The sequence below is a fragment of the Scyliorhinus canicula genome, chromosome 6 (genome assembly GCF_902713615.1).
Source record: "Scyliorhinus canicula chromosome 6, sScyCan1.1, whole genome shotgun sequence".
Classification (NCBI taxonomy): Eukaryota; Metazoa; Chordata; class Chondrichthyes; order Carcharhiniformes; family Scyliorhinidae; genus Scyliorhinus; species Scyliorhinus canicula.
Genome location: NC_052151.1, coordinates 54,160,275 through 54,185,209, shown reverse-complemented (window position 1 = coordinate 54,185,209; position 24,935 = coordinate 54,160,275). Strand labels below are relative to the sequence as shown.

The following is a 24,935-nucleotide window of genomic DNA, read 5'->3' as shown; positions in this document are numbered from 1 at the left end:
TTTCTCTACTCATCCATGTAAGGAATGCTACTGCTGCAGAGTCGAATGCTTTCTCATTTTAAGCACCTGATATTACTTACTTTCAGGCCAGAAGATGAATAGCAAATGCAAAGTAAAATTCTCTCTGTGTTTAGCTGTATGCCGTAACCCTGACTTCAGAACAGCACCCTCTACTGTCCCAGTCTGACATTTCCATTTCCTACAGCAGTTGTACTGATGGCTTCCTGAGTGGAATCGCTAAATGAATAATAATGAATAATAATCTTTATTGTCACAAGTCGGCTTACATTAACACTGCAATGAAGTTACCGTGAAAAACCTCTAGTCGCCACATTGCAGCGCCTGTTCGGGTACACCGAGGGAGAATTCATAATGTCCAATTCACCTAACAGCATGTCTTTCGGGACTTGTGGGAAGAAACCGGAGCACCCGGAGGAAACCCACGCAGACACGGGGAGAACGTGCAGACTCCGCACAGACAGTGACCCAAGCTGGGAATCGAACCCGGGACCCTGGTGCTGTGAAACAACAGTGCTAACCACTGTGCTAGCGTGCCGCTCAAAGTGACACCACTGTGCTGTGAATTCACCTGTCCCTATCTATCTAATCTCCTCCAGCATCACAATCCTCTGAGATACCTGTGCCTCTGCAGCTCTGACCTCTTGAGCATCCCGGATTGCCTCCAGCTGCTAAGGACCCAAGTTCTGGGATTCTGTCCCTTAGCCTCACTGCTTCCCTACCCCTCTCTCTTCTTTTATGACTTTCCTTAAAACTACATCTTTGAACAACCTTTTGGATATCTGCTCTAATATAAACATTCCTGTGAAGTATTTTGGGACATTTTATTTAATTAATGGGGCTCTATAAATACAAGTTATTGTTTGTTGTTGGTTTGAAAATGTTCAAACTGCATTTCTGCAGTGAGCCATTGTTGTCAGCAGACATTGTCACTTGATTCATCTTAAAACCAGATTAACTGTACAACTACTGACTATCAAATGCAAACTGGGCTGCACTGCACAAACATTTTAAACTGCAATTCAGGGTTTCCTTAGTTTCTATTAAAGTCAAGAAATAAACATTTGAGGATTAGGTTTATTTAGCTGCCGATATACAGACTGACGCTCTAGTGCAATACTGGCAATAATGTTTCACTGTTGGTGGTGTCAAAACCAAGGACTCATCTGCCTTTTCTCGATGACCTGGTCAACATTTCACTGGACCACCTCGCAAGCGAACCAACAAACAAAAACATGTAACTGATCATTTACCTCTGTTGTTCATGGAATACTGCTGTTCTTTTTGTTGCATTTGTTCAAAATGGCATTTCAAATCTGATTAATTAGACACTTCTGGGCTATCCTGAGTGTGATGAGGCACTATATTCTATCATCTTAAAAATGTACTTTAATTATTAAATTTTAATGTTCTCATATCTTATCAGGTGTTATCTACAGCTGATCACTTTGCATATGCCATCCTTGGGGGCTGGTTTAGCACAGTGGGATAAACAGCTGGCTTGTAATGCAGAACAATGCAGCGCGGGTTCAATTCCCGTACCAGCCTCCCCGAACAGGAGCCAGAATGTGGCGACTAGGGGCTTTTCGCAGTAACTTCATCGAAGCCTACTTGTGACAATAAGCGATTATTATTATTATTTCCTGTGATATAGCAGTGCAGACAAGCTTGCATGCTTTTTTTTTATAGGTGGTGCAGACAGTCAAGTGGACCAATGCCGTACGATTTTAGTTGCAGGCGATAACACAGAACAGTGAAAGGAAGGAGGAAAAATTAGTTGACAAGTCATCAGCTTGAATTGCAGGTTAAAACCTGCTTGCTTTTGTGCAATTTGCCCCTCTGTTTGCAAAGTCAAACATTCTGCATACTTTTCTTTAACAGCCTTCTCGCTTTGTCCTACTACCTTCAAATATTTGTGTGCATACTGCCTACAAATGCTCTCTTTCACTTCCTCCTCACTATTTGGACGTCCATAATAAATACCAAACAAGGTCTCCGCTCCGTTCCTATTTCTCACCTTGAACCATATAGATTCTAATTCATGAACTGCATCTCGTTCAAGAGCTGTGATACTATCTTGGACTACACCTCCTCCCTTTTTACCCATTCTCTTCCTACTTTATAACCTGGGATGATAAGTATCCAGTCCTGTGCTGGCTTGAGTCATGTTTCTGTCAATGCTACTATGTCGTATGCCCCTAGAGCAATTTCTGCTTCCAATTCCCCAATTTTATTCACTGTACTCAGTGCATTTACATACATACAATTTAACCCTGCCTTTATTCTTTCTTGCCATTTGGAAGGTGACCATTTCTTTGTTCACTGTCAACACTCAAGCCTTCTCTCACTTCCTTTTCCTATTTCTCATCTCTCTTTTGCCCTCACTGGTTAATCTAAAACTAGGCTCATTAGTCAACCCACTCCCCTGTCTTACAAGTTTAAATCCACCCCCACTACACTATTTACTCTCTCAGCCAGGAGATTGGGTCCATTTCGGCTCAGGTGAAGCCCATCTTTTCTACACAGCTTCCTCCTTTTCCAAAACTGATACCAGTGGTCCAAAAATCTAAACCCCTCCCTTCTACACTATCCCTCACCATCGGTGTCTGATCCCTAACACAATGGGCTTTTACTGGAGTAGGTGAATCTGATCCAGGAGAATTTGGTGGTGCTGTGGTGTGTTGGGGGGAAGCATTCATAGTTTTGACCCACCAGCAATGCTGTGAATTTCTCCCTAAGGTTGCCCTTGACTCACTTGAGCTGCTGGTTTTCCTGAGGCCTGGGAAACCTGCCAATCCATAACAAAGCCTGCAAAGTGGGTTGAATCAGAGTTGGCCGCTTACCTTATTAAAATATTTAAATTGCTAGCCTACCACCTTGAAGTGAGGGCTTAAGTGGGTCGATGGAGATTCGATGGCCCGAATGACCTCCTGCACTGTATGTTCTATGTTTGTTCGAAGAAGATGCAACGCTAACCCTGCAAAGTAGTTGCTAATGGATTCTAATTAATCTTAATCGTGTTAGCCCACTTCCTTTGCGTGAACCTGATTGCATCATCGGGGAGGGCCCGGGAAGATCGCGTTCCGAACGTCGGCGCATATCCTGGCCGGGATTCTCCGACCCCGTGCCGGGTCAGAGAATCCCTGGGGGCATGCGAGAATCATGATCTTCCTGGGTTGTGGGGTGAGAATCACGCAGATATGGAGAATGTGCAAACTCCACATGGACAGCGACCTGGGCTGGGATAGAACCTGGGTCCTCGGTGCCATGAGGCAGCAGTGCTAACCACTGCGCCACCGTGCCACCCTGGATATCCCTCCCTTAACAGCACTGTGAGTGTACCTACATGAGATGAACTGCAGTGGCTCAAGAAGGCAGCTCATCACCACCTTATACACAATTAGGCATGGGCAGCAGGTGCTGGCCATGTTAGCAATGCAAAAATAAAACCATCTTCAATACCCAATGAAAACAGAATTATCCCTATGCATCTCAGAACTTAAAGCCCAAAATGCCAGACTCACCCTTGTTGATTTCTGTGGCCATTCCATGTATTTGACGTCTACCGTTTTCATATCTGCTCTTTGAATGTGGCAATGCAAGCAAACCCATATTTAATGGCCATCCCTAATTGTGGAGAGGCATTGTGCTGTTGTGATGTACATGCTTCTGTAATGTTGTAGAGTAGGGACCTTTGAGCTTATGACCAGCAGCGATGAAGAATGTGGCTTCTAATGCAGTATTTGTGATGCTGCTGCTCTTGTCCATGTGGCCTTGGGGGAGGCAAAACAGCTGTGCTGTCAACATAAGATACTATGAACTGTAGCTGCAGTGGTGGGGGAGGCAAATTCATTGGTAGCAATGCCGTACATGCAAACTTCTGCTTATCCTTTCATGGGATGTGAGCATTATTGTCTAAGCCAGCACTTGTTGCCCATCCATAAATGCCCTTGAGAAGGTGTTAGTGAGCTGCCTTCCTGAACCACTGCAGTACATCTAGTGACAGTCCACCCACATTGCTGTTAAAAAGGTAGATGCTGTTCCAAGTTTTTGATCCAGTAACAGTGAAGGAATGATACTAGAGTTGTTTGTAGTATGCCCATAACTACAAAGAATATTGCAGAGATATTTAAGGTAACATATTACTGACTTGTATATTCCAGAATGTGTCGGCAGTACAACACTTTCATGTTGAGATGGGGGTTTTCAGGGAATTAGCACTTGGATTCTTTTTCTCTTCTGCATTTGCTGATGGACCTTCAAACAAGGACTTGTATATGGACTTATTGATCAAGATGCATTACTCTGTATTCATATGTACATAGAAGATCATCTGCTTAATTAGTTCAACTCTCTGAGTGAAGACAAAAGAGCAATGTTGATAGTTTGTACACAAATATCCACAGTGTAAAGTCCCAGGCAAGCGACCACTCGGAAGCGATGACTGTAAGATAACTCCAGTTTATTATACCTATTATATACACCTTGAAGGTTCTTGTTGGCCAGGGTTTTAACGTCCCGGAGGCCCCTGGCTTAAGGCGGTGGTGCCCCCCCATCTAGGGAGATTGTACTCGGGTGAGGCCACAGGAACTCCTTGAGGTTGCAGATCCCTTAGCCTCTGGTCGGGATATAACACACATGTTGCATTGTTTATTTTTTATTTTGAGTGAATATTGTGGATATTCTGGGGAAGGGAGAATAGAGGCCAAATAATGGGGGTGGGTAGAGGGCTGAGCGTTGATAATTATTTTCACTAATGGTTGTAGTTCTTTTCCATTTTACTTGACAAAAAAACAGGTTTTGTATTTCTTTATAGTGAGAACAAATTTCACAAATGGGAAAATGAGGGCACCAACAATGTATGATGTTTAACGTGTTTTTTTTAAATAAAGAAAATTCTTTTAAAAGAAAAGCTGCTGAGAATAGTTGAAATGTTAACACTGACCCTTCCAAAGTCAAGATTTGCATTCTTGAGGGGAAACTTTGAACAAAATAAAATGTTTAAATAAAACTGTATAATGAGATGCATACATAAAGTAAAGTCTCCATTGTCCCAGATGGTCAGAGGCTGCCTTTCCCTTTCGGGGGAAGGGGGAAAACTGACCTGTGGTGGTTTAACCTGAGGATCACCACACCTCAGGCAAGGGGCAAGGTTGAGAAGGAGGGCCTTCATGAATGACCTCAGCCGGTACGGGAATTGAACCCACGCTGATGGCCTTGTTCTGCATCACAAACCAGCTGTCCAGCCAACTGAGCTAAACTAGTACATATATGGTGCACAGTTGTTGGCATACTGTCACTAATGTTTAGCTCAGTTGGTTGGACAGCTGGTTTGTGATTCAGAGCGAGGCCAGCAGCGCGGGTTTAATTCTCGTACCGGCTGAGGTTATTCATGAAGGCCACGCCTTTTCAACCTTGCCCCTCACCTGAGGTGTGGTGATCCTCAAGTTAAGTCGCCACCAGCTGGGACTATGACAACTTTAATGACACTATCATCAAATTCTAATTTTGTATCATATACGTTCATTCATAATTCCCGGAACTTTCTTGTCTCTTTGTACTCCAATTACTTCCCTCTCCTCTCATTTATTGCAATAGAAAATTCTACTGAGGCAAGGAATTCTTACCCTACACAGCATGCTAGAATGTGCATGTTACTCACAATTGATTCAAGTCAAAGGTCTTGTAGTTGTGAGTCAAACTGATGATGCAGTTATCTACATCATTGTTGTTACTATTTTGTAATGAATTGTGAAATGGTAACATCACTGGAAACGACTGTACGTCTGTCGCTCCCTGAAATGTTTGCTGTTGCAGTGCTATCGGATATTAATAGATAGGTTTAAGAGTGGATTGCCGGATTCTTTCATTCTTGTCATGTTGTTTGAATCTAAAAAAACATCTCAATATTGATATTCCTGCAGAGACCACACAAAGAACACTGCTTTAATCTCAGTGGTGTGGGGGTTCTATTTTATCACAGGAGCTTGAAGCTGAACGTAAAACACAAAGCTTGAATTCTGTGCTTCAATTTGATGCACACTCCCTTTCTTAAGGGCTGGAATGGTTTCATGCTTAACTGGAGCCATCGCTAATTGTTAAATAATGCGCCATGATACTCATTTTGTTTTCTGCTTTACAGCGTGCATTATGTTTAAGACCGCATCTCCTGCAACTTGCATATCATAAACTTTCTTCTTATTTGCAGTGGACACTATTCGGGCACGGCAGCTTACCGGGAGCCTGCGACTCAGTCAGCTTGTTCCTACTGCTGTATATCTACATATGAAGATGCACAAGAGAATTCTGGGGCACCTATCATCTGTTTACTGTGTTACTTTTGATCGAACAGGGAGGAGAATATTTACTGTGAGTTTTTAAAAAAACCTTTCCACTTTGGAATATTTTACACATTTTTCCCATCTATTACAAAGTTAAATATTGTTTTAAACGTTTGTTTTAACACTGCCAATTTTAAAGTTTCCCGTTAACTTGCAGTGGTGGTCTTTTCCTCATAGAAGAGCTGTAGATTAGACACTAAGATTTGTATTTTTATTAAAGAGTAACAGTTGTGCTCCATGACATACTTTTGGGGAAAAATAATTGAAGTAAAAACTATTCAGTGCTATAAAAAAAACTTAGAATCAGGTTATAGGAAGTAAGAGCATAGGCATGCATTCTTAAACTAATTTCCTTTAATGAAAGGAATCTCCCATCCTCACTGGTCCTGGCCTATATATGACTCCAGACCCAAAGCAATATAGTTTGACTACTACGTAAAGTTAAAGGCCATAGGATTGCAGGTAGTATCTTGATATGGATAGAAAGCTGGTTGGAGGAAGTACGGTGGCGCAGTGGTTAGAATTGCTGCCTCACGGCGCCGAGCATCCCAGGTTCAATCCCGGCTCTGGGTCACTGTCCTTGTGGAGTTTGCACATTCTTTCCGTGTTTGCATGGGTTTCGCCCCCACAACCCAAAGATATGCAGGGTAGGTGGATTGGTCCCGCTAAAATTGCCCCTTAATTGGAAAAAATGAACTTGGTACTCTAAATTTATTTTAAAAAAGAAAGCTGGTTAGCAGACAGGAAGCAAAAAGTTGGAATAATTAGTCTTATTCCGATCGGCATGCAGTGGTTCGTGGGGTACCGCAAGGATCTGTGCTAAGACTCCAATTCTTCACATTATATATTAATGAGTTGGATGAGGGAACTAAATGTAGTATTTCCACATTTGTAAATGATACAAAGTTGGGTGGGAAGGTGAACTGTGCAGAAGATGCAGAGATTCTTTAGCGGGGTTTGGACTGGCTGAGTGGACATATGCATGGCAGATGGAGCATAACGTGGATAAATGTGAGGTTATCCACTTTGGTAATAAAAATAGGAAGGCAGATTATTATTTGAATAGGTATAAATTGAGAGAGATGGGTACTCAGTGAGGCCTTGGTGTCCTCGTGTATCAGTCACTGAAAGTAAGTGCGCAGGTACAGGCAGTAAAACAGGCAAATGGTATGTTGGCCTTCATAGGGAGAGGATTTGAGTATAGGAATCGGTATGTTTTACTACGATTGTATAGGACATTGGTGAGGGCTATGGGGGGAAGGCGGGATCAGGGTATTGAGCTTGATGATCAGCTATGATGAATGGCAGAGCAGTCTCGTAGGGCCGAATGGCCTCCTCCTGCTTCTATTTTCTATGTGTGTTTCCATATATGTTTCTATGAATCTCAACTACCCTCTGAAATGGCCGAGAAAACCACTCATTTCAAGAGCAGTTAGAGGTGGGCAACAAATGCTGGACTTGCCAGTGACGTCCACATCCCCGAAAGAATAAAAAGAATCATAGAATCACAGAATTTACAGTGCAGAAGGAGGCCATTTGGCCCATCGAGTCTGCACTGGCTTTTGGAAAGAACACCCTACTCAGGCCCACGCCTCCACCCTATCCCCGCAACCCAGTAACCCCAGCTAACCTTTTTTGGACACTAAGGGCAATTTATCATGGCCAATCCACCCAACCTGCACACCTTTGGACTGTGGGGGGAAACCGGAGCACCCGGAGAAAACCCACGCAGACATGGGGAGAACGTTCAGACTCTGCACAGACAGTGACCCAAGCCGGGAATCGAACCTGGGACCCTGGAGCTGTGAAGCAACTGTGATAACCACTGTGCTACCGTGCTGCTCTTAGACGACACCAATGATGCTACATTTTATTTAAAAATACAAAGCACTGATTATGATTGCCTGTGGTTATCGTTGCTTATGCATGTAAAACATAATATTAATGAAATACCTTTGAGGATTTGGAATTGAAATCAGACTGTTAGTGCTCTCAGTTACACTGCTTGTGCAGTTCCGGATAAAGTTGCCAGAGGCTTGCTGGCGTTTTATTTTTGCTTCCTTTTTTTGTGCTGTGAGGATTTTGTGGTTTCTTTTGCTTTCACAAATTATTGCCTGAAGGAAACGAGGATGCAAATGGAGAAATGTTCATTTTTTAGTTTACAATTGGTTCTGCATATATTTGATGGGTTGGGGAAAGGGAATTTCATCGAGGTCGGATGACTTTAGGTTAGGCTCATTCGGATGGAAATATAGAATTATTGGCCTATTTTACATAAAGAAAGACTCTTTCTCAAAAATATTTATATAAGTAATTCATTTTTAAAATAAAAATTCTCTGAGGAGCTTCGTAGAATAGTTGAGTATTTAAAAAGGAATCTAAAAGGATTAGATTTGGGCGTCTTATTGAAGAGATGACACGTGCACAGGCACAATTGACTGAGTAACCTTTTTATTGTAGTTTGTGTGATGCTAGCAAAAGGTTCCTGTCATGTATTTTGTACATTGCCATTTTTCCTGTCCACATATTTAGATTAACACAAATGTGTGTTATGAAATAAGCTAAATAAAGATTGTTTCTGCACAAGTGTACTTGCCTGCATTGTAATATGTACATTATTTGCAGAAATAATGGCCTGGTATGGAGGGTAATAGCTGTGAGGAGAGATTGAGGAAACTGGGTTTGTTCTCCCTGGAGAGACGGAAGCTGAGGGGCAACCTGATAGAAGTTTATAAAATTATGAGGGGTATAGATAGGGTGAACAGTTGGAGGCTTTTTCCCAGGGCGAAAATGACAATTATAAAGGGGCACAAGTTCAAGGTGAGGGGGGGGAAAGGTTCAGTGGAGATGTGCAGGGGAAATTTTTTACACAGAGATGGTGGTGGCCTTGAATGCACTGTTAAGTGAGGTGGTTGAGGTAGATACGTTAGAGACCTTTAAGACTTATCTGGATAGACTCATGAACAGATGGTGCATAGAAGGATACAGGCGGTTGGCCTAGATGGGACACGTGATCGGAGCAAGCTCGAAGGGCCGAAGGGCCTGTTCCTGTGCTGTATTGTTATTTGTTTTTTGTATATGTTCCTGCCTAACTTGTAAAACAAAAAATTAGTCCAATCTGGAAAATAACTTTCTCAGGTTTTACTGTTTCTCTTGGTTAACTTTCTGACCAAGACTTGGTGCGGAAAGATAACAGGGTTCTATCCGGATGTATCTTTTGAAGTAGTCAGTTTGGGCTTGCAATCCAGTGTGTGCAGGTGACGAATGATTGAAATTGTCATGTTTGTGTTGCAAGGCTTGAATGGATTTGAAGTGATGATGGTTTTTAAAATGTCAAATACTGCTGAAGAATGGAAAATGGTGTAATATATTTCTACTGCTGCTGCTATTTTCCATCTTTTCAAAGCAAAACCCCAAATCAACAAACGCAACAAAAATGTAGGCTATATCTTGTCACCTTTCTCATTGTACAATATAAAATACTTAAAAAAAATAAATAATAGGATGTAATGAGTATGCTGTTTTGCACACCAGTTAAGAACTTGCTTTTCTGCCTAAGGCTGCTAAATAGATGATCAATTCTACCAAACCTCCTATTGAAGCTTGTAGCATGTTCTTTATAGTTAATTAGTCATAGTTCACAAAAGGACCATAGGCATCTCTCTCCTTTAAAGACAGTCAATTAGTTATATATGGCTTGAGGGGCATGACCCTGGGTCAAGACAACGAGACAGGTCTCCAAGGCCTTCAACAGCCAGGGTACAAGGATTGAACCTGTGCTCTTGATGTCATGCTGCATCATATTCAAGCTATCTCGATGACGACTGAGCTAAATGATGCCCAATGTTCTTCAAGAAGAATTATTATTTTGGAAAATGATAATTTTGTGTTTGTTCATAAGGACATGATAAATTAGAATATACTAATACATATTTTATGGACTAATCTATAACTTGAAAGATACTTTTGATCTGGGAGAAATATTATCAAGCTTGTAATCAATTGCACGAATCCTAGAATTGTAGAAAAGTGAGCAGATAAAGAATATTCCTCTGTCTCAAGAAGACAAGTATCAAGAACTGCCCGAGACTGTATTCAAACACCACCACCAACCCCCCCCCCCCCCCCCCCCCCCCCCGATTTTATTGAGCCTGTTAGACATTCAAGGTTTTCTTGAGAAAATGCTTGACCTTTTGCTGCTTCGTAGGCATGCTTTAAACTAAGTGACATTCACAGGATTTGAATTTAACACTTGCTGACTAGGAGACTAATAGTGCTCTTAAATGTTCAGATAGTCTGCCAGATTAGTGCTTCAGGTTGTCAGATAGATTGAAGATTTCAGTGAGGGACAAGCTTTAGAGTTGTAGACAGAACTACAGGTGACATGCTACCTGAAGGTCAGTAGCTGCCAGTGGAACTACTCTCATTAGCTGCTGCATTCAGGGGTGTTACACAATGGTTAAATAACATGCAGAAGTCGAGTCTATTCCATTTAAAGTATGCCTTTTTTTGTAACGTCTTTGTTTTCTTTTTGTTGTAGTCTTTATAATCATTTGTTCTTTTCCCCATAAATTTAGAGTACCTAGTTCTTTTTTTCCCAATTAATGGGTAATTTATCGTAGCCAATTCACCTACCCTGCATATCTTTTTGTGTTATGGGAGTTAGACCCATGCAGACAATATTTATTTCTCCAAGATCCTAAAATATTCAGTCTTCATATTTTCCTTGTTTGAATGTTTCAATTAATTTTGTGTGTGCAATGTTTGTTGCATTGAACAATACAACTCTTTCCTTTCACCTTCGTTAACAACCTCATAATGGTGTAGTACATGTGATTGTGAGTTTGGTTGCTGTTTCCTAATGGCAGCATGGAGCATAGTGGTTAGCACTATGGCTTCACAGCGCCAGAGTCCCAGGTTTGATTCCCGCTTGGGTCACTGTCTGTGCGGAGTCTGCATGTTCTCCCCATGTCTGCGTGGGTTTCCTCCGGGTGCTCCGGTTTCCTCCCACAGTCCAAAGATGTGCAAGTTAGGTGAATTGACCGTGCTAAATTACCCTTAGGTTAGATGGGGTTGCAGGGTTACAGGGATAGGGTGAAGGTGTGGGCTGAAGTAGGGTGCTCTTTCCAAGAGCCTGTTCAGACTCGATGGGCCGAATGGCCTCCTTCTGCACTCTAAATACTATGAAACTATGAAACCATTTGTTCTGGTGAATCGTCTCAGAAGGTGATCACTGTAAGTTTAGATGTTAAACTGGGTAGGGTATTATTGATGTAGGATTGGCTAGTGCTCAAGTGAAATTCGTTTCTTCTCCCACTTTCACCTCCTGACCCCCATCTCCCCACCTGATTCTCAAAAGACGTAAGGTTGAATTAGATGCAGCGTGTTCAGTACTGGTAAAAAGTTTAATGACGCAAGTAAACATGAAAGCATTTGCATGGCATGAAATAAGATTATATTTAATTTACTGATAAGATGGTTAGTTGATTCAACTTTCCCTACACAATATGTTACTGTCCCATTGGAACTGATTCAACTGTAAGATTTGCTGTATTCGCTAGTTCAGAAATAATGTCTAGAGCTCCCATGGTGCTTCAGCTGCGTGGAGGTGAGCTATACAGACTAGGAGCTGGATTTTCTTCTTGAGCTGGAATTGTGAGTCAAGCCATTTTATGATATTGCAATCCTGGCAGTGTCTGCCCATGCTATTTTCAAGATAGTTTGGCAAGGACGGGCTGGAGTCTGCCTCTGGAAGCTGGTTGTGTTCTTATTGCAATGAGAACACATTAACAGGCTCAACCGCAGGCGGCCTGCACTGTTGCTGGGTTACAGTCCTGCCACTCTCGCACCCCTATCAGCACTGTGGGTGTACCTCCACCACATGGACTGCAGTGGTTCAAGAATGTGGGTCACCACCACCTTCCCGAGGGCAATTCGGGATGGACAGTAAAAATGCTGGCCTAGCCAGCAAAGCCCATGTCCCACAAAAATAATAAATATGGAAAGGCCATGAGTGAACTAACTTTATTGATATCTCTCTAACAGAGAGGGCAATGTCGCAAATGTTCAGACATTGCAATATGCTATATTCCTTTCAAAAGAACAAAAAACAATACAGCACATTAACAGGTCCTTCGACCCTCCAAGCCTGTGCCGATCACGTGTCCTATCTAGACCAACAACCTGTATCTTTCTATACTCCGTCTGTTCATGTGTCTATCCAGATAAGTCTTAAAGGTTGTTAACGTATCTGACTCAACCATCTCACTTAGCAGTGCATTCCAGGCCACCACCACCCTCTGTGTAAAAAAAAAAAACGCCCCTGCACATCTCCACTAAATCTTTCCCCCCTCACCTTGAACTTGTTCCCCTTTGTAATTGCCATTTCCTCCCTGGGAAAAAGCCTCCAACTGTTCACCCTAACTATACCGTTCATAATTTTATTAACTTTTATCAAGTCGCCACTCAGCCTCCGTCTCTCTTGGGAGAACAACCCCAGTTTATTCAATCACTTCTCATAACTATTACCCTCCATACCAGGCAGCATCCTGGTAAATCTTTTCTGTACTCTCTCCAAAGCCTCCACGTCCTTCTGGTAGTGCGGTGACTAGAATTGAACACAGTATTCCAAATCTGGCCGTACCAACTTTTTATATAACGGGAACATTATTTTCGAGCTTTTATACACGATACCCCGTCCTATGAAGGCAAGCATGCCATTTACTTTCTTTACCACCATTTCCACCTGTGCTGCCACTTTTATCTGTGGACCTGCACGCCGAGATCTCTCCGTGTCTCTGTGCTCCTGAAGGTTCTGCCATTTATTTTATAGCTCCCACTTGAATTGGATCTACCAAAATGCATCACCTCGCATTTGTCTGGATTAAATTCCACCTGGCATTTCTTTGCCCAAATTTGCAGCCTCTCTATATCCTGTTGTATTCTCTGACAATCTTCATCACTATCTGCAACTCCTGCAATCTTCATATCATCTGCAAACTTGCTTATCGGACCCTCTACGTTTTCTTCCAAGTCATTTATATGTATTACAAAGAGCAACGGTCCCAGTACTGATCCCTGTGGAACACCACTAGTTACAGACCTCCATTCGGAAAAACACCCTTCCACTGCTACCCTCTGTCTTCTAAGACCAAGCCAGTTCTGAATCCATCCAGCTAGTTCACCCCTGACCTCATATGATTCAATCTTTTGCCACTTTAAAATAAAACAACTACATTAAAATGTAAAATAATACATGGACATAAGTGGTCAATGCGATATTACTAAACCAATATCAATAATACCTGAAAATTTAAACAGTTTGAGTTCTATACTCCTTTTTTACCGTAATCACAACCAACACGTACTGGTACTGCCAAACTTATTTACATGTTTTAAAAAAAAGTTTCCCTTAATGGCAGCATGCTGCATTTAGTAAAAATGTTTTCAAGAAATAATGAAAAGAACAACATATTTCGTCTTCCTTCTTACATACTTTCAATTAACATATCTGGCTTCATTCTCTTTCTGTCTGGATACTCCCTTCTATTTCCATTGAACTTGCCTGTGTGCTCTCAATAGCTTTAAATGTGCCAAACCCCTGAACTTTGACTTATCAACTCCATTTAACGGTTGGGTCTGTGACAACTATAAATTAATCCTAATCAAACACCTTGGGCGAGACCTTCTGTCTGTTCACAAGGTCCTGCCGATGGGGCACCCCTGCCACCGGCTTCCTGGTGGTGTGGGGTGGATTCAATAGGAAACCCCATTGACAGCGGCGGGACCAGAAGATCCCATGGCTGGCCAGTGGCAGGCTGTCTCCCATCAGCGAGAAACAAGCTGCGGGGGAGGCCAGAGAATCTCGCCTCTTGTCTCATTTTGCTCTACCAATGGATTCTGTGAGACTGGCAAACTATCAGTATCTTGGCAACCTTTTATTTCTGACTTTCACTTTAGGCTTGAGGAGAAATTTGACTGTACGAGGTTTCCCATTTTCCTGTTTCATCAGGTTTCCTCTCAAGTCAATGACACTGACAGAGTATGTCTCCATTCTTCATTCAACGTGTAATTGCACCTAGTCTGTTTACAACAACTCAAATTCCATACTTGTCCTCATCACATTGGTGGTTTTCACAAATACTTACTGCCCAAAACTGAACTTCCTAAATTTCATGCCTGGTGTATCATGACTCATTTTCAGTTTGTCTTGCTATGTTCTGACCTTGCCATTGACGTCAGGCTGAAACAGACTAAACCTTCTAAACACCTTCGAGGAACGTGCTTAAACACTTACCTCGTAAGGCCAGCAACATGTAAACTGTGTGGTTATTCTGTAAGAAGCTGGCAGCACCGTTTGAACTTGCCTATCAAGGGACCCCCCAAGGTTCCCAACGTGGGCGGCATGGTGGCACAGTGGTTAGCACTGCTGCTTCACACCGCCAGGGACCCAGATTCAATATTGATCTTGGGTGACTGTCTGTGTGGAGGTGCATGTTCTCTCCCTGCCTGCTTGGGGTTTCCTCTGGCTGCTCCGGTTTCTTCCCACTTTCCAAAGTTGCATAGATAAGGTGGATTGGCCATGCTAAATTTCCCCTTGGTGTCCAAAGATGTGCCAGTTAGGTGGAGTTACGGGGACCGGGCCTAGATAAGGTGCTCTTTCAGAGGATCAGTGCAGACTCGATGGACCGAATGGCCTATTTCTCTACTGTTGGGATTGTATGGAGCTCCAGACAAGGGCTCCCCCATGGTTTATGACATCTCGGAGCTGGTGTGAACTATGTTGCCTTCAGAAGCCTTCACAACTCCATCAAAATGTTAAAGTGATCTGAAATGCCCACCTCTGAAATGACCAGTGGACAACGTTAGGACTTCTACATTAGGGCATGTGATCCATAACTTCATAACGCAATGCTAAAAATTGTTGCCGATAGGAATGGGGACAGGAAACCCAGAAGCGCGACCCATCCATCCCCACGTTTCCTGCTGGCCCGCCTCCACTCTGACATAGACGTAGGCATGGATATCTGGCCCGGAGGGTCAAATAATCAGTTGGTAGTGCAGAACATGTGTTGTTGAGGAAAGGGGCATGCTGTTGAAGCTTTTTGTCTTGCAAGAATACCAAATTTCGAAGGGAACAACAATTTCAACTGCTTGAGAAAAGGGTGCTTATTGGTTAGCAAGTCAGCTCAAGATTAGTCAAGGCACAGCCTTGCAGAATGCACGAGGGAGCTATTTTCCCCACATGCTTTTACTTATTTCAAAGAAGGCCCAATGTCTGGCCAAATTCCTTTTGCTTGCAGAAGACGGGTCCAACGATACCGTAGGAATCAATTCCAAACTCACTCTGCGTGATGTTAAAGGCACCACAGGTTGATTCAGCACTTCTGAGTTAAAAGTGTAAAATTAGTCCGAGTTCCTGCTTTTGATCTGCTAACACCCTCTGCTGGAGGTACAGTTGTGTGGGCATCAGCTTAGCTGTGCTGTTCGTTATAAATGAGCCAACAAACTCACACATAAAGAATGAACCCTTGAGGCAAGTACTAGAAGAGGCATCCATGAAATATAGGAGAAGATGCAGAAGGAGGCAAGATTGGTGAGAAAAATAAATAAAATGAATTTAGCGTAATCAAACAATGCATCAGTAGGGTCTGACTCAGTCTAAATCAGTATAATTTGTAATGAAGTACTGCATTTATTATTTGTGTAGGATGTAGATAATGGGTTATCTTAAACATACATTGACATTTTTTGGCTACATAATCTGCTTCATTTCACATTGCGAAATGAGTACAGCTCAGTTGTGTAATATATAAGTGTATGTTTTATGCAAAAATATTCAAATGAATGAGTGCTTGTTAGATGTTTAAATGACAGGTAGTAGATGAATATTTTGAGAACTAAATCTCTAAAGATACTGAATGTCTTTATTTTGTGTTTGTGCCTTTTCTAAAGAATAGAAACACTTAGTTCTGGTTTCATTATTAGTTACTTATTCATAGTTTTTCAACAGTGGGATATGGTTCTTAGCTGACAGTAATAGTCTCGGAGAATGTGTCCTGTATGTTAACCTACATTCTTTATAAAACTTAAGTGCTTCATATCCGCTGGATTCCTACACAATTACCGTTTCATTTAGTAAGTCCAAAAGAGGCAGAATGAATATAACTGTTAAAGTTAATAATGTTAACAGCCAAATTATGGACATCAAAACTGTAATCTAAAATGTAATTTCCTGAAGGTGGACATTCAAATTGTCACAGAATTGAACTCCTAAATTACATGCCAGGGACCTCCCTCGATGAGGTAGTAATTTATTGTATATCGTTTTGCACTTCACACCTCCTGAGCAGTTCTATAGAACATATTGAGTGAGCCCTTCTGTGTACAGGTGTGAAAGTAGCTGACTTACAATCACATTTTAATACAACTTTCAGTTTCATGAAACTATTTTTGTGGGGGTGAATTTTGATTGAACTCTGCACTACGCATAGTGGAACAATGAAGTGTTCTATAGAATGATACAGCACAGCAGGAAGCCATTTGGACCGTTGTGTCTTTGCTGGCTTTCTGTAAGAGCTGTCAAATTGGTCCCACTGCCTTGCCCTTTCCCCGAAGCCTTGCAGATTTTTCCTTTTCAAGTCCAGTACTTATCCAGCCCCCTTTTTGAAAGTTAATATTGAAGTTGCTGTCATTCCAGATAATAACAACTTGCTGCACAAATTGTTTATTTTACGCATGTTGCCTTTTACCAATTATCTCAAATCTGTGTCTTTTCTGGATGCTGATCCAGCTGCTTAAGACTTTGATCATTAGGGCGGCACAGTGGTTAGCCCTGCTGCCTCACAGCACTGAGGTCCCAGGTTCGATCCCAGCTCTGGGCCACTGTCTGTGTGGAGTTTGCACATTCTCCCCGTATATGCGTGGGTTTCGCACAACCCAAAGATGTGCTGGGTAGATGGATTGGCCACGCTAAATTGCCCCTTAATTGGAAAATATGAATTGGGTACTCTTAAGTTTAAAAAAAAAGACTTTGTCATTAAAGATAGACCACTAATATTTAGGGAGAGGTGGCAAAGGGCAGCTTTGAAGAATATTCTGAAATAACAGTAACAGCACGGTAGCATGGTGGTTAGCATCAATGCTTCACAGCTCCAGGGTCCCAGGTTCGATTCCCGGCTGGGGCACTGTCTGTGCGGAGTCTGCACGTCCTCCCCGTGTGTGCGTGGGTTTCCTCCGGGTGCTCCGGTTTCCTCCCACAGTCCAAAGATGTGCGGGTTAGGTGGATTGGCCAGGCTAAATTGCCCTTAGTGTCCTAAAAAATAATGTTAATGGGGGTTGTTGGGTTACTGGTATAGGGTGGATACGTGGGCTTGAGTAGGGTGATCATTGCTCGGCACAACATTGAGGGCCGAAGGGCCTGTTCTGTGCTGTACTGTTCTAATTCTAAAAAAAAAAGGAGGTCATCTGGCCCACTGCACCAATGTATTAAATGTGTGAGTGCAGACAGAAGAAGCTGTTTTAAAAAAAAAAGTGATTCAGAGTATTGAAAACAAGCACAAGGAGGTACGAGTGGTAGTTAGGCCATTATAGGGAATATTGTACCCTATCTTAAGAAAGTCATTTGAAGCATGAAGAGATTAATTAGACCTGTGAGAGGTCATAGTTGTGAAAGACTTGAAAAATTGTTGTTTGAGACAATGGGTTGAAAATTATGCCATATATTAGTATGGTGAATAATGAAAGATAGTTTTCATGGATATCAATTACTTGTTTCCATGCTATTAATTAAATGTTACAAATCCAGAATAGATCTATGGATCTCATTGTTGTTGGCTTCCCTTCATTATCGAAGATAGCTGTTTCTTGCATATCGTCTGTTATGTGTTCTAACGTGGTGGTGGAGCCAGACTGCAGACATATGGCTTTCCACAGCGCGGGCAAGGATGAATTGTGTGACTTTCAGGCTTGCATTTTGGCCTTAGCTGGCTGTGTTATTTGCTGTTCAAAGATTGCTCTCCAGATATTTTGTTCTCCCAGTCTATGGTGGACATTTCACATTTCCTAATATTTGCCTTCAAGAAGTCCATGAACCTTGATCTTGCCTATCTCGCAGGTGGTGTCCAAGTTTAAGTTGTGAATGTATGACCATGGGCGTATGAGTTAGGAGCAGGAGTGGGCCTCTTGGCTCTTCAAGTCTACTCCACTATTGACTAAGATCATGCCGATCTGACTAACCTCCCACTTACTCCCAATAACCTTTCACCCCCTTACTATTGAGAATCTGTTCACCACTGCCGTGAAAATATTGAAAGATTCTGCTTCCACCGCCTTCCCTTTTGGGGAAAAGAGTTCCAAAGACTCATGACCCTCAGAGAAAAAAAATTCTTCTTATCTCCATCTTAAATTAACGACCCCTTAATTTTAAACAGGGACCCTAAGTTCAAAAATCTCCCACATGAGGAAACATCCTTTCCACATCTGCCCTGTCAAGACCTCTCAGGATCTTGTATGTTTCAATCATGTTGCCTCTTACTCTTCAAAACTCAACAAATACAAGCCCAGCCTGTCCCTGTAAGGCAGCAGTGCTAACCACTGTGCTGCCTCAACAACAACTTTACTAATTCTTCTCATATAAGTATCTTTAAAAATTCTTATCTGTCTTTATTTCTAGCTAACTAATTCACACAATTATATGCTTTATCTTAACAATGGATGGTGGTCGGTCCTTTGGAATTTTTCTGTAATGACTTAGGCCAGGCCTTTGAGATTGGCCAATTAGAATACGAATTCCCTGATTAGTGGCCCAATCAGGGAACCCCTTTCTGTGTATATAACAGGAAGTGTCAGATCCTCTGCACTCCCGGTGTAGACAGCAGACGGAATGGTCATGGTTCTTCAGCTGTTGGGTTTGTAAATAAAAGGAATTTTGGTGACAGGACGTCTGCCTCCGTGGACTTATTACAGTGGCGACGAGGAAAATGGAACGACCCGAAGAAACCTGCTTGTCAGCAGCTGCCGCATATTGAGGGTAAGCCACTGACAGGCAAAATGCCTTTATTCGGAAAATTTGACTCTTTTGACCCTGCAGTGGAAGGCTGGGCCCAATATGTAGAGCGGATGAAGTACTTCTTTAGAGCAAACAATATAATTCTGGATGAAAAGCAACGGGTCATTCTGCTGACTGGGTGTGGGCCAGCAGCCTTTGCCATTATGCGCAGTCTCACTTTTCCAGAGGCACCAGAGACGAAAACGTTCCAGGAATTGACGGACTAAGTAAAAGAGTACAATGACCCGAAGCCACCTCTGATCCAAAGGTACCGGTTTTACTCAGCATTCCGAGACACTGGGAGTCAGTTACAAAACCTTTTAACAAGATTAAGGCGATTAGCAGAGGCTTGCAAATTTGGCCTGGCGCTTAATGAGATGCTCCAAGACCGTTTGGTATGTGGAATAAATAATTTAGCAATACAAAAAACATCTGTTAGCAGAGGCTGAGCTGGATTGCAAACCAGCATTGCAGCTGGATTTGTCCTTAGAAAAAGCGGCAAGCGGAGCACATGAGCCACAGGGTACTAGGATGGAGCTAGACGCCCATACCAGTGAAACTGAGTTAAGGGACTACCGCTGGGGGGACAGGCAACTGCATAGCCACCCTCTGGAACGACTCGGATACTAAGTTAACCAGGCCCACTCGCAGAAGCCATCCCAAGCAAGGGAAAATTAGGTCCAGACAGCCTGCAGCCTTTCGCCCGGCAAAATATTGTAGTTACTGCCAGAGATCGAAGCCAGAAAGGAGAAATAGAAGCCCAAAACCATCATCTTGGAGAAGGTCACTTAGGCTGGGGTACAGAAGAATGCATACCCTAGAAGCCCACCTACCTCCGATGAGGAACAACTGAATTGTGTAACAATGGTGAAATCAAAACCCATTAAATTATCCATAAAGTTGAATGGACGTCCCATACTGATGGAAGTCGACACTGGAGCAGCCGCATCGGTGATGGGGGAAACAGTATTCAATAAAATTCGCACTGGACTCCAACCCTTATTCCTAACCAGGACCTCGGAAAAACAGGCCATACACTGGAACCGCTGAGAGTGTTGGGCACAACGCATGTAACTGTGGCTGAGAGCAACCGGTTAGGCTGCCTTTAATGGTGTGGGGCCAAGCTTATTGGGACGAAATCGGCTAAAAGAGATCCAGCTGGATTGGGTAAACGTTTTCCAGCTGGAAAATAGCCGCCTAAGTGAACTCCTGTGCAAAATCCAGAGGTTTTCCGAGAAGGGCTTGGAACAATAAAGGGAGCAAAGGCAACATTGCATGTAGATCCAGAGACATCCCCAAAATTCTACAAAGCCCGACCAGTACCCTTCGCATTAAGGCAGAAAGTTGATATGGAAATAAAACGATTAGAGAGTGAGGGAATAATAAAACCGGTCCAGTTTGCAGAGTGGGCGCACCCATGGTGCCTACCCTGAAGCCGGCTGGTTTGTTCCGTCTTTGTGGAGATTTGAAACAAACGATTAATTGCTACTCACAGCTGGACAAATACTCAATTCCCCGGATTGAAAATTTGTATGTAAAGCTGGCTGGAGGACTCCTATTCTCAAAGCTGGATATGAGCCACACACATCTACAGCTGAAGCGGGAAGAAGAGTCCCCAAAATTCTCAATGATAAACACCCTGAAGGGCCTTTTTCAGTATGCAAGATTTACCCTTCAGGGTATCGTCAGCTTGTGCGATATCCCAGAGGACAATGGAGAATATATTGCAAGGGCTACCGCAAGTCGCCATTTACCTGGACAACGTCCCCATTACAGGAAAAACAAAGGTAGAACACCTGCAAAACCTGGAGGAAGTCCTTGGGAGGTTTTCAGTAGTAGGCGTGCACCTAAAGAGGGACAAGTGTGTTTTCCTAGCACCTCAAGTAACCTATCTGGGGTGCAAGGTTGACAAATCAGGGCTACACCCTTTGGAGGATCGGGCGAGTAAAGATGCCCCGGCCCCCCACCACAATCCAGGGGTTAAGGTCTTTTTTAGGACTGGTGACATATTATGGAAAGTTCATACAGAACAGAGCTTCCATTTTGGACCCCCTTCACCAATTACTAAAAAAGGGGCAAGCCTGGGAGTGGTCCGCCTGCCAAGACAGAGCTTTCACAAAGATAAAACAACAGCTTTCCTCAGAGAACGTCTTGGCACACTACGACCCAGGAAAGAGTTGGTGCTCACTTGCGACGCGTCTCCGTATGGCGTTGGTCCAATTTTGGCACACAGAGGGCAAAACGGACAGGAACGACCTGTAGCGTTTGCTTCCAGGATGCGGGCAGCAGCAAAACGAAAGTACGCCCAAATTAAAAAGGAAGGACTGGTTGTGATCTTCACGGTGAAGAAATTTCACCAGTACTTGTACGGGCGGAAATTCACTATGATTATAGGCCACAAGCCATTGCTGGTTTTGTTGAAAGAAGACAAAGTAATACCACCAATAGCTTCAGCCTGGATCCAACGCTGGGCCCTACTACTGGCAGCGTACCAGTATCAACTGGAGCATCGGCCAGGAATCTGGGTGGCAAACGCCGTGCACTAAGCAGGCTGCCATTACCGGATGCCCCGCCTTTTGTACCCAAAATAGAGGAAACGGTAATGATGTTACATTTCCTGGATACCCTTCCAGTGGCCGCACAAAACATTCGTTTATGGACCCAAAGGGACCCTGTTTTATCAAAAATAAAACACATGGTGCTAACTGGGGTGATGCAAAGACCGGTCCAGGCGGAATTCGACCCTTACTGGAGCAGAAGAGAGCAGATCACCGTGGAAGACGGGATCCTGCTATGGGGGGCTCTAGTAATAGTTCCAAGTCAAGGTTGTTGAGCTATGCTGGTTGAACTACATCACCTTGGAGTCTCAAAAATGAAGATGCTGTCCAGAAGCTATGTCTGGTGGCCGAGCCTGGACACAGACATAGCGGCATTGGTAGATCGGTGCCAAGAATGCCAACAAGGGCAGAAGGTGCCACCGGCAGACCCGCTGCACCCATGGGAATGGCCACGACAACACTCGCCGAGAAAGGCAGTTCAACACGGGTGAAAATGTTTGGGTCAGAAATTACGCGAATGGACCCACATGGGTAGCAGGAACAGTTAAAGCCAAGACAGGACCTGTGTCGTATGAGATACGTGTGGGAAAACATGTAATAAAGAAACACCTGAACCAGTTGTGGGCCTCAGATTCGTTTCCTCTCCCGGAGCTGACTCAGACCAGCATACCAAGGACCGTGGAGAGTCCTCCCCGACAAACTATTCACGCCCCTCCGACACCACTGGTGAGTACATCGGACTCGGATATGGACACCATGGATGATGTCACAGCTGTACCCTGTCGCCGGAGGAAAGGGGCGAACCGCCCCTCAGGCGCTTACATTGGAAAGGACGGGTGCCTAGCCGTTATAACCCCCCTACATCAGAGGCCGAAGTGGAGGAGCCGGCCCAATCAGGGAACCCCTTTCTGTGTATATAACAGGAAGTGTCAGATCCTTTGCACTCCCGGTGTAGACAGCAGGCTGAATGGTCATGGTTGTTCAGCTGTTGGGTTTGTAAGTAAAAGGAATTCTGGTGACGGGACTCCTGCCTCCGTGGACTTATACATTTTCTTCCTCGTTGGAATATGTCTGTGTATTAATAATAAGAACCTTTTATTGTCACAAGTATGAAGTTACTGTGAAAAGCCCCTAGTCGCCACATTCCGGCGCCTGTTCGTGCAAGCTGGTACGGGAATTGAACCCGCGCTTCTGGCCCTGTTCTGTGTCACAAACTAGCTGTCTAGCCCACTGAGCTAAACCAGCCCTAATATTTTGAAAGATCCTGATGAACTTCTACCCCTGCATCTCTATTGACTTATCCCTTAACCTCATTTACCATTTCACTTAAATTAGCTCTGCTTTCATTCCTATACACTTGCCCGTATTTAAGGTTAAAATACTAGATTTGGACCCACTCTTCCCTCCTTCAACTGTATGTAAAATTCAATCATATCACTGCTACCCAGGGATGCCCACTCATTGTACAATACCGGGGATAGCGTAGCCTGCTCTCTGCTCCAGAACATGTTTTATTCTAAGAAACTATCCTGAAAATATTCTGTGAGCCCCTTATCCAGGTTACCTTTGCCCATCTAATTTTTCCAATCTATATATAGATTCAAGTGCCACGTGATTATCACCATACCTTTTTGACAAGCTCCTCTTACTTTTTCCTTTATACTCTGTCATACCATGAATTTATAATTAGGGGCCTCTACATCACTCCCACAAGGGACGTTTTGCCATTGTCATTTCTTATCTCAACCCATTTACATCATGGTTTCCTGAACTGAGGTCATTCCTCTCTAATGTTCTAAGAGCATCATTAATTAGCAGAACCACCCCTCCGGCTTTCTGTAGCTTGTTGTCCTTAATAAAGGTCACATACTTGTTAGTATTCAGGTCCCAATCTATCATCCTGCTGCCATATCTCTGTGATGGCGAAGACATCATACTTATTTCTATTTGTGCTATCAGTTCATCTGTTTTGTTTAGAATGCGAGGTGCATTCAGATACAGACACCGTAGTCTTGTACTTTTATTATGTTTGCAACCTCCGGCATAGACAGCTGTATTAGTCTTTAGATTTGTACTCTTTATTCCTTTTTGTCACATTCAGTTTATGATTTCACATGTTAATACCCTTCTCTCTTGCCTTGTATCTAATTTCTGGTGTACATCTTCCCAGATTTGATCTCTTGCCCCACAATTAGTTTAAAACTCTCTCTACCACCCTGGTTAAGTGGCTTTCCAAAACACCAGTCCCAGCGTAGTTCAACTGTAGACAATTCCAATGGTGCAGATCCCATTTTCCTCAATACTGGTGCCAGTGCACCATGAACTGGAACCCACTTTTACCACACTCGTCTTTGAACCACATGTTAATTTTCCCTTTGCCTATTTGGATGTGGCTCAGGTAATAACCAAGATATTATTACCTTTGAGATTCTGCTTTTTAATTTAGTGCCTAGCTCCTCATACTCTATTTGATTGATTGATATTTATTGTCACGTACTGAAGTACAGTCAAAAGTATTTTTCTGTGGCCAACGGAACGTACACAGTACGCACATAGTAGGCAAAAGAATAATCGACAGAGTACATCGACAAATGGCACATAAACAAATAGTGATTGGTTACAGTGCGGAATAAGGGGCCAAACAAAGCAAATACATGAACAAAAGCAGCATAGGGCGTCGTAAATAGTGTTCTTACAGGGAACAGATCAGCCCGAGGGATAGTCGTTGAGGGGTCAAGTAGCTGTGGAAAAGAAGCTGTTCCTATGTCTGGATGTGCAGGTCTTCAGACTTCTGTATCTTCTGCTTGATGGAAGGGTCTGGAAGAGGGCAAAGCCTGGGTATGAAGGATCTCTAACAATGCTGTCTGCCTTTCTGAGGCAGTGGGAGGTGTAGTCAGAATCAATGGGAGGGTGGCAAACTTATGTGATGCGTTGGGCTTAGTTCACCACACTGCAATTTCTTGCGATCCT

General features: G+C 43.2%; 1 protein-coding gene across 3 annotated transcripts in view; it reads left to right on the top strand.

The window, feature by feature from the left end:
• LOC119967148 (pleckstrin homology domain interacting protein) overlaps window positions 1-24,935 on the top strand; it is a 322,696-nt gene that overhangs the window by 48,480 nt on the left and 249,281 nt on the right. For all 3 annotated transcript variants that reach the window (XM_038799297.1, XM_038799295.1, XM_038799294.1), the window contains exon 7: window positions 6,227-6,387. In XM_038799297.1, the coding sequence (XP_038655225.1) occupies window positions 6,227-6,387 (161 nt within the window). The remainder of the gene's footprint in view (window positions 1-6,226; window positions 6,388-24,935) is intronic.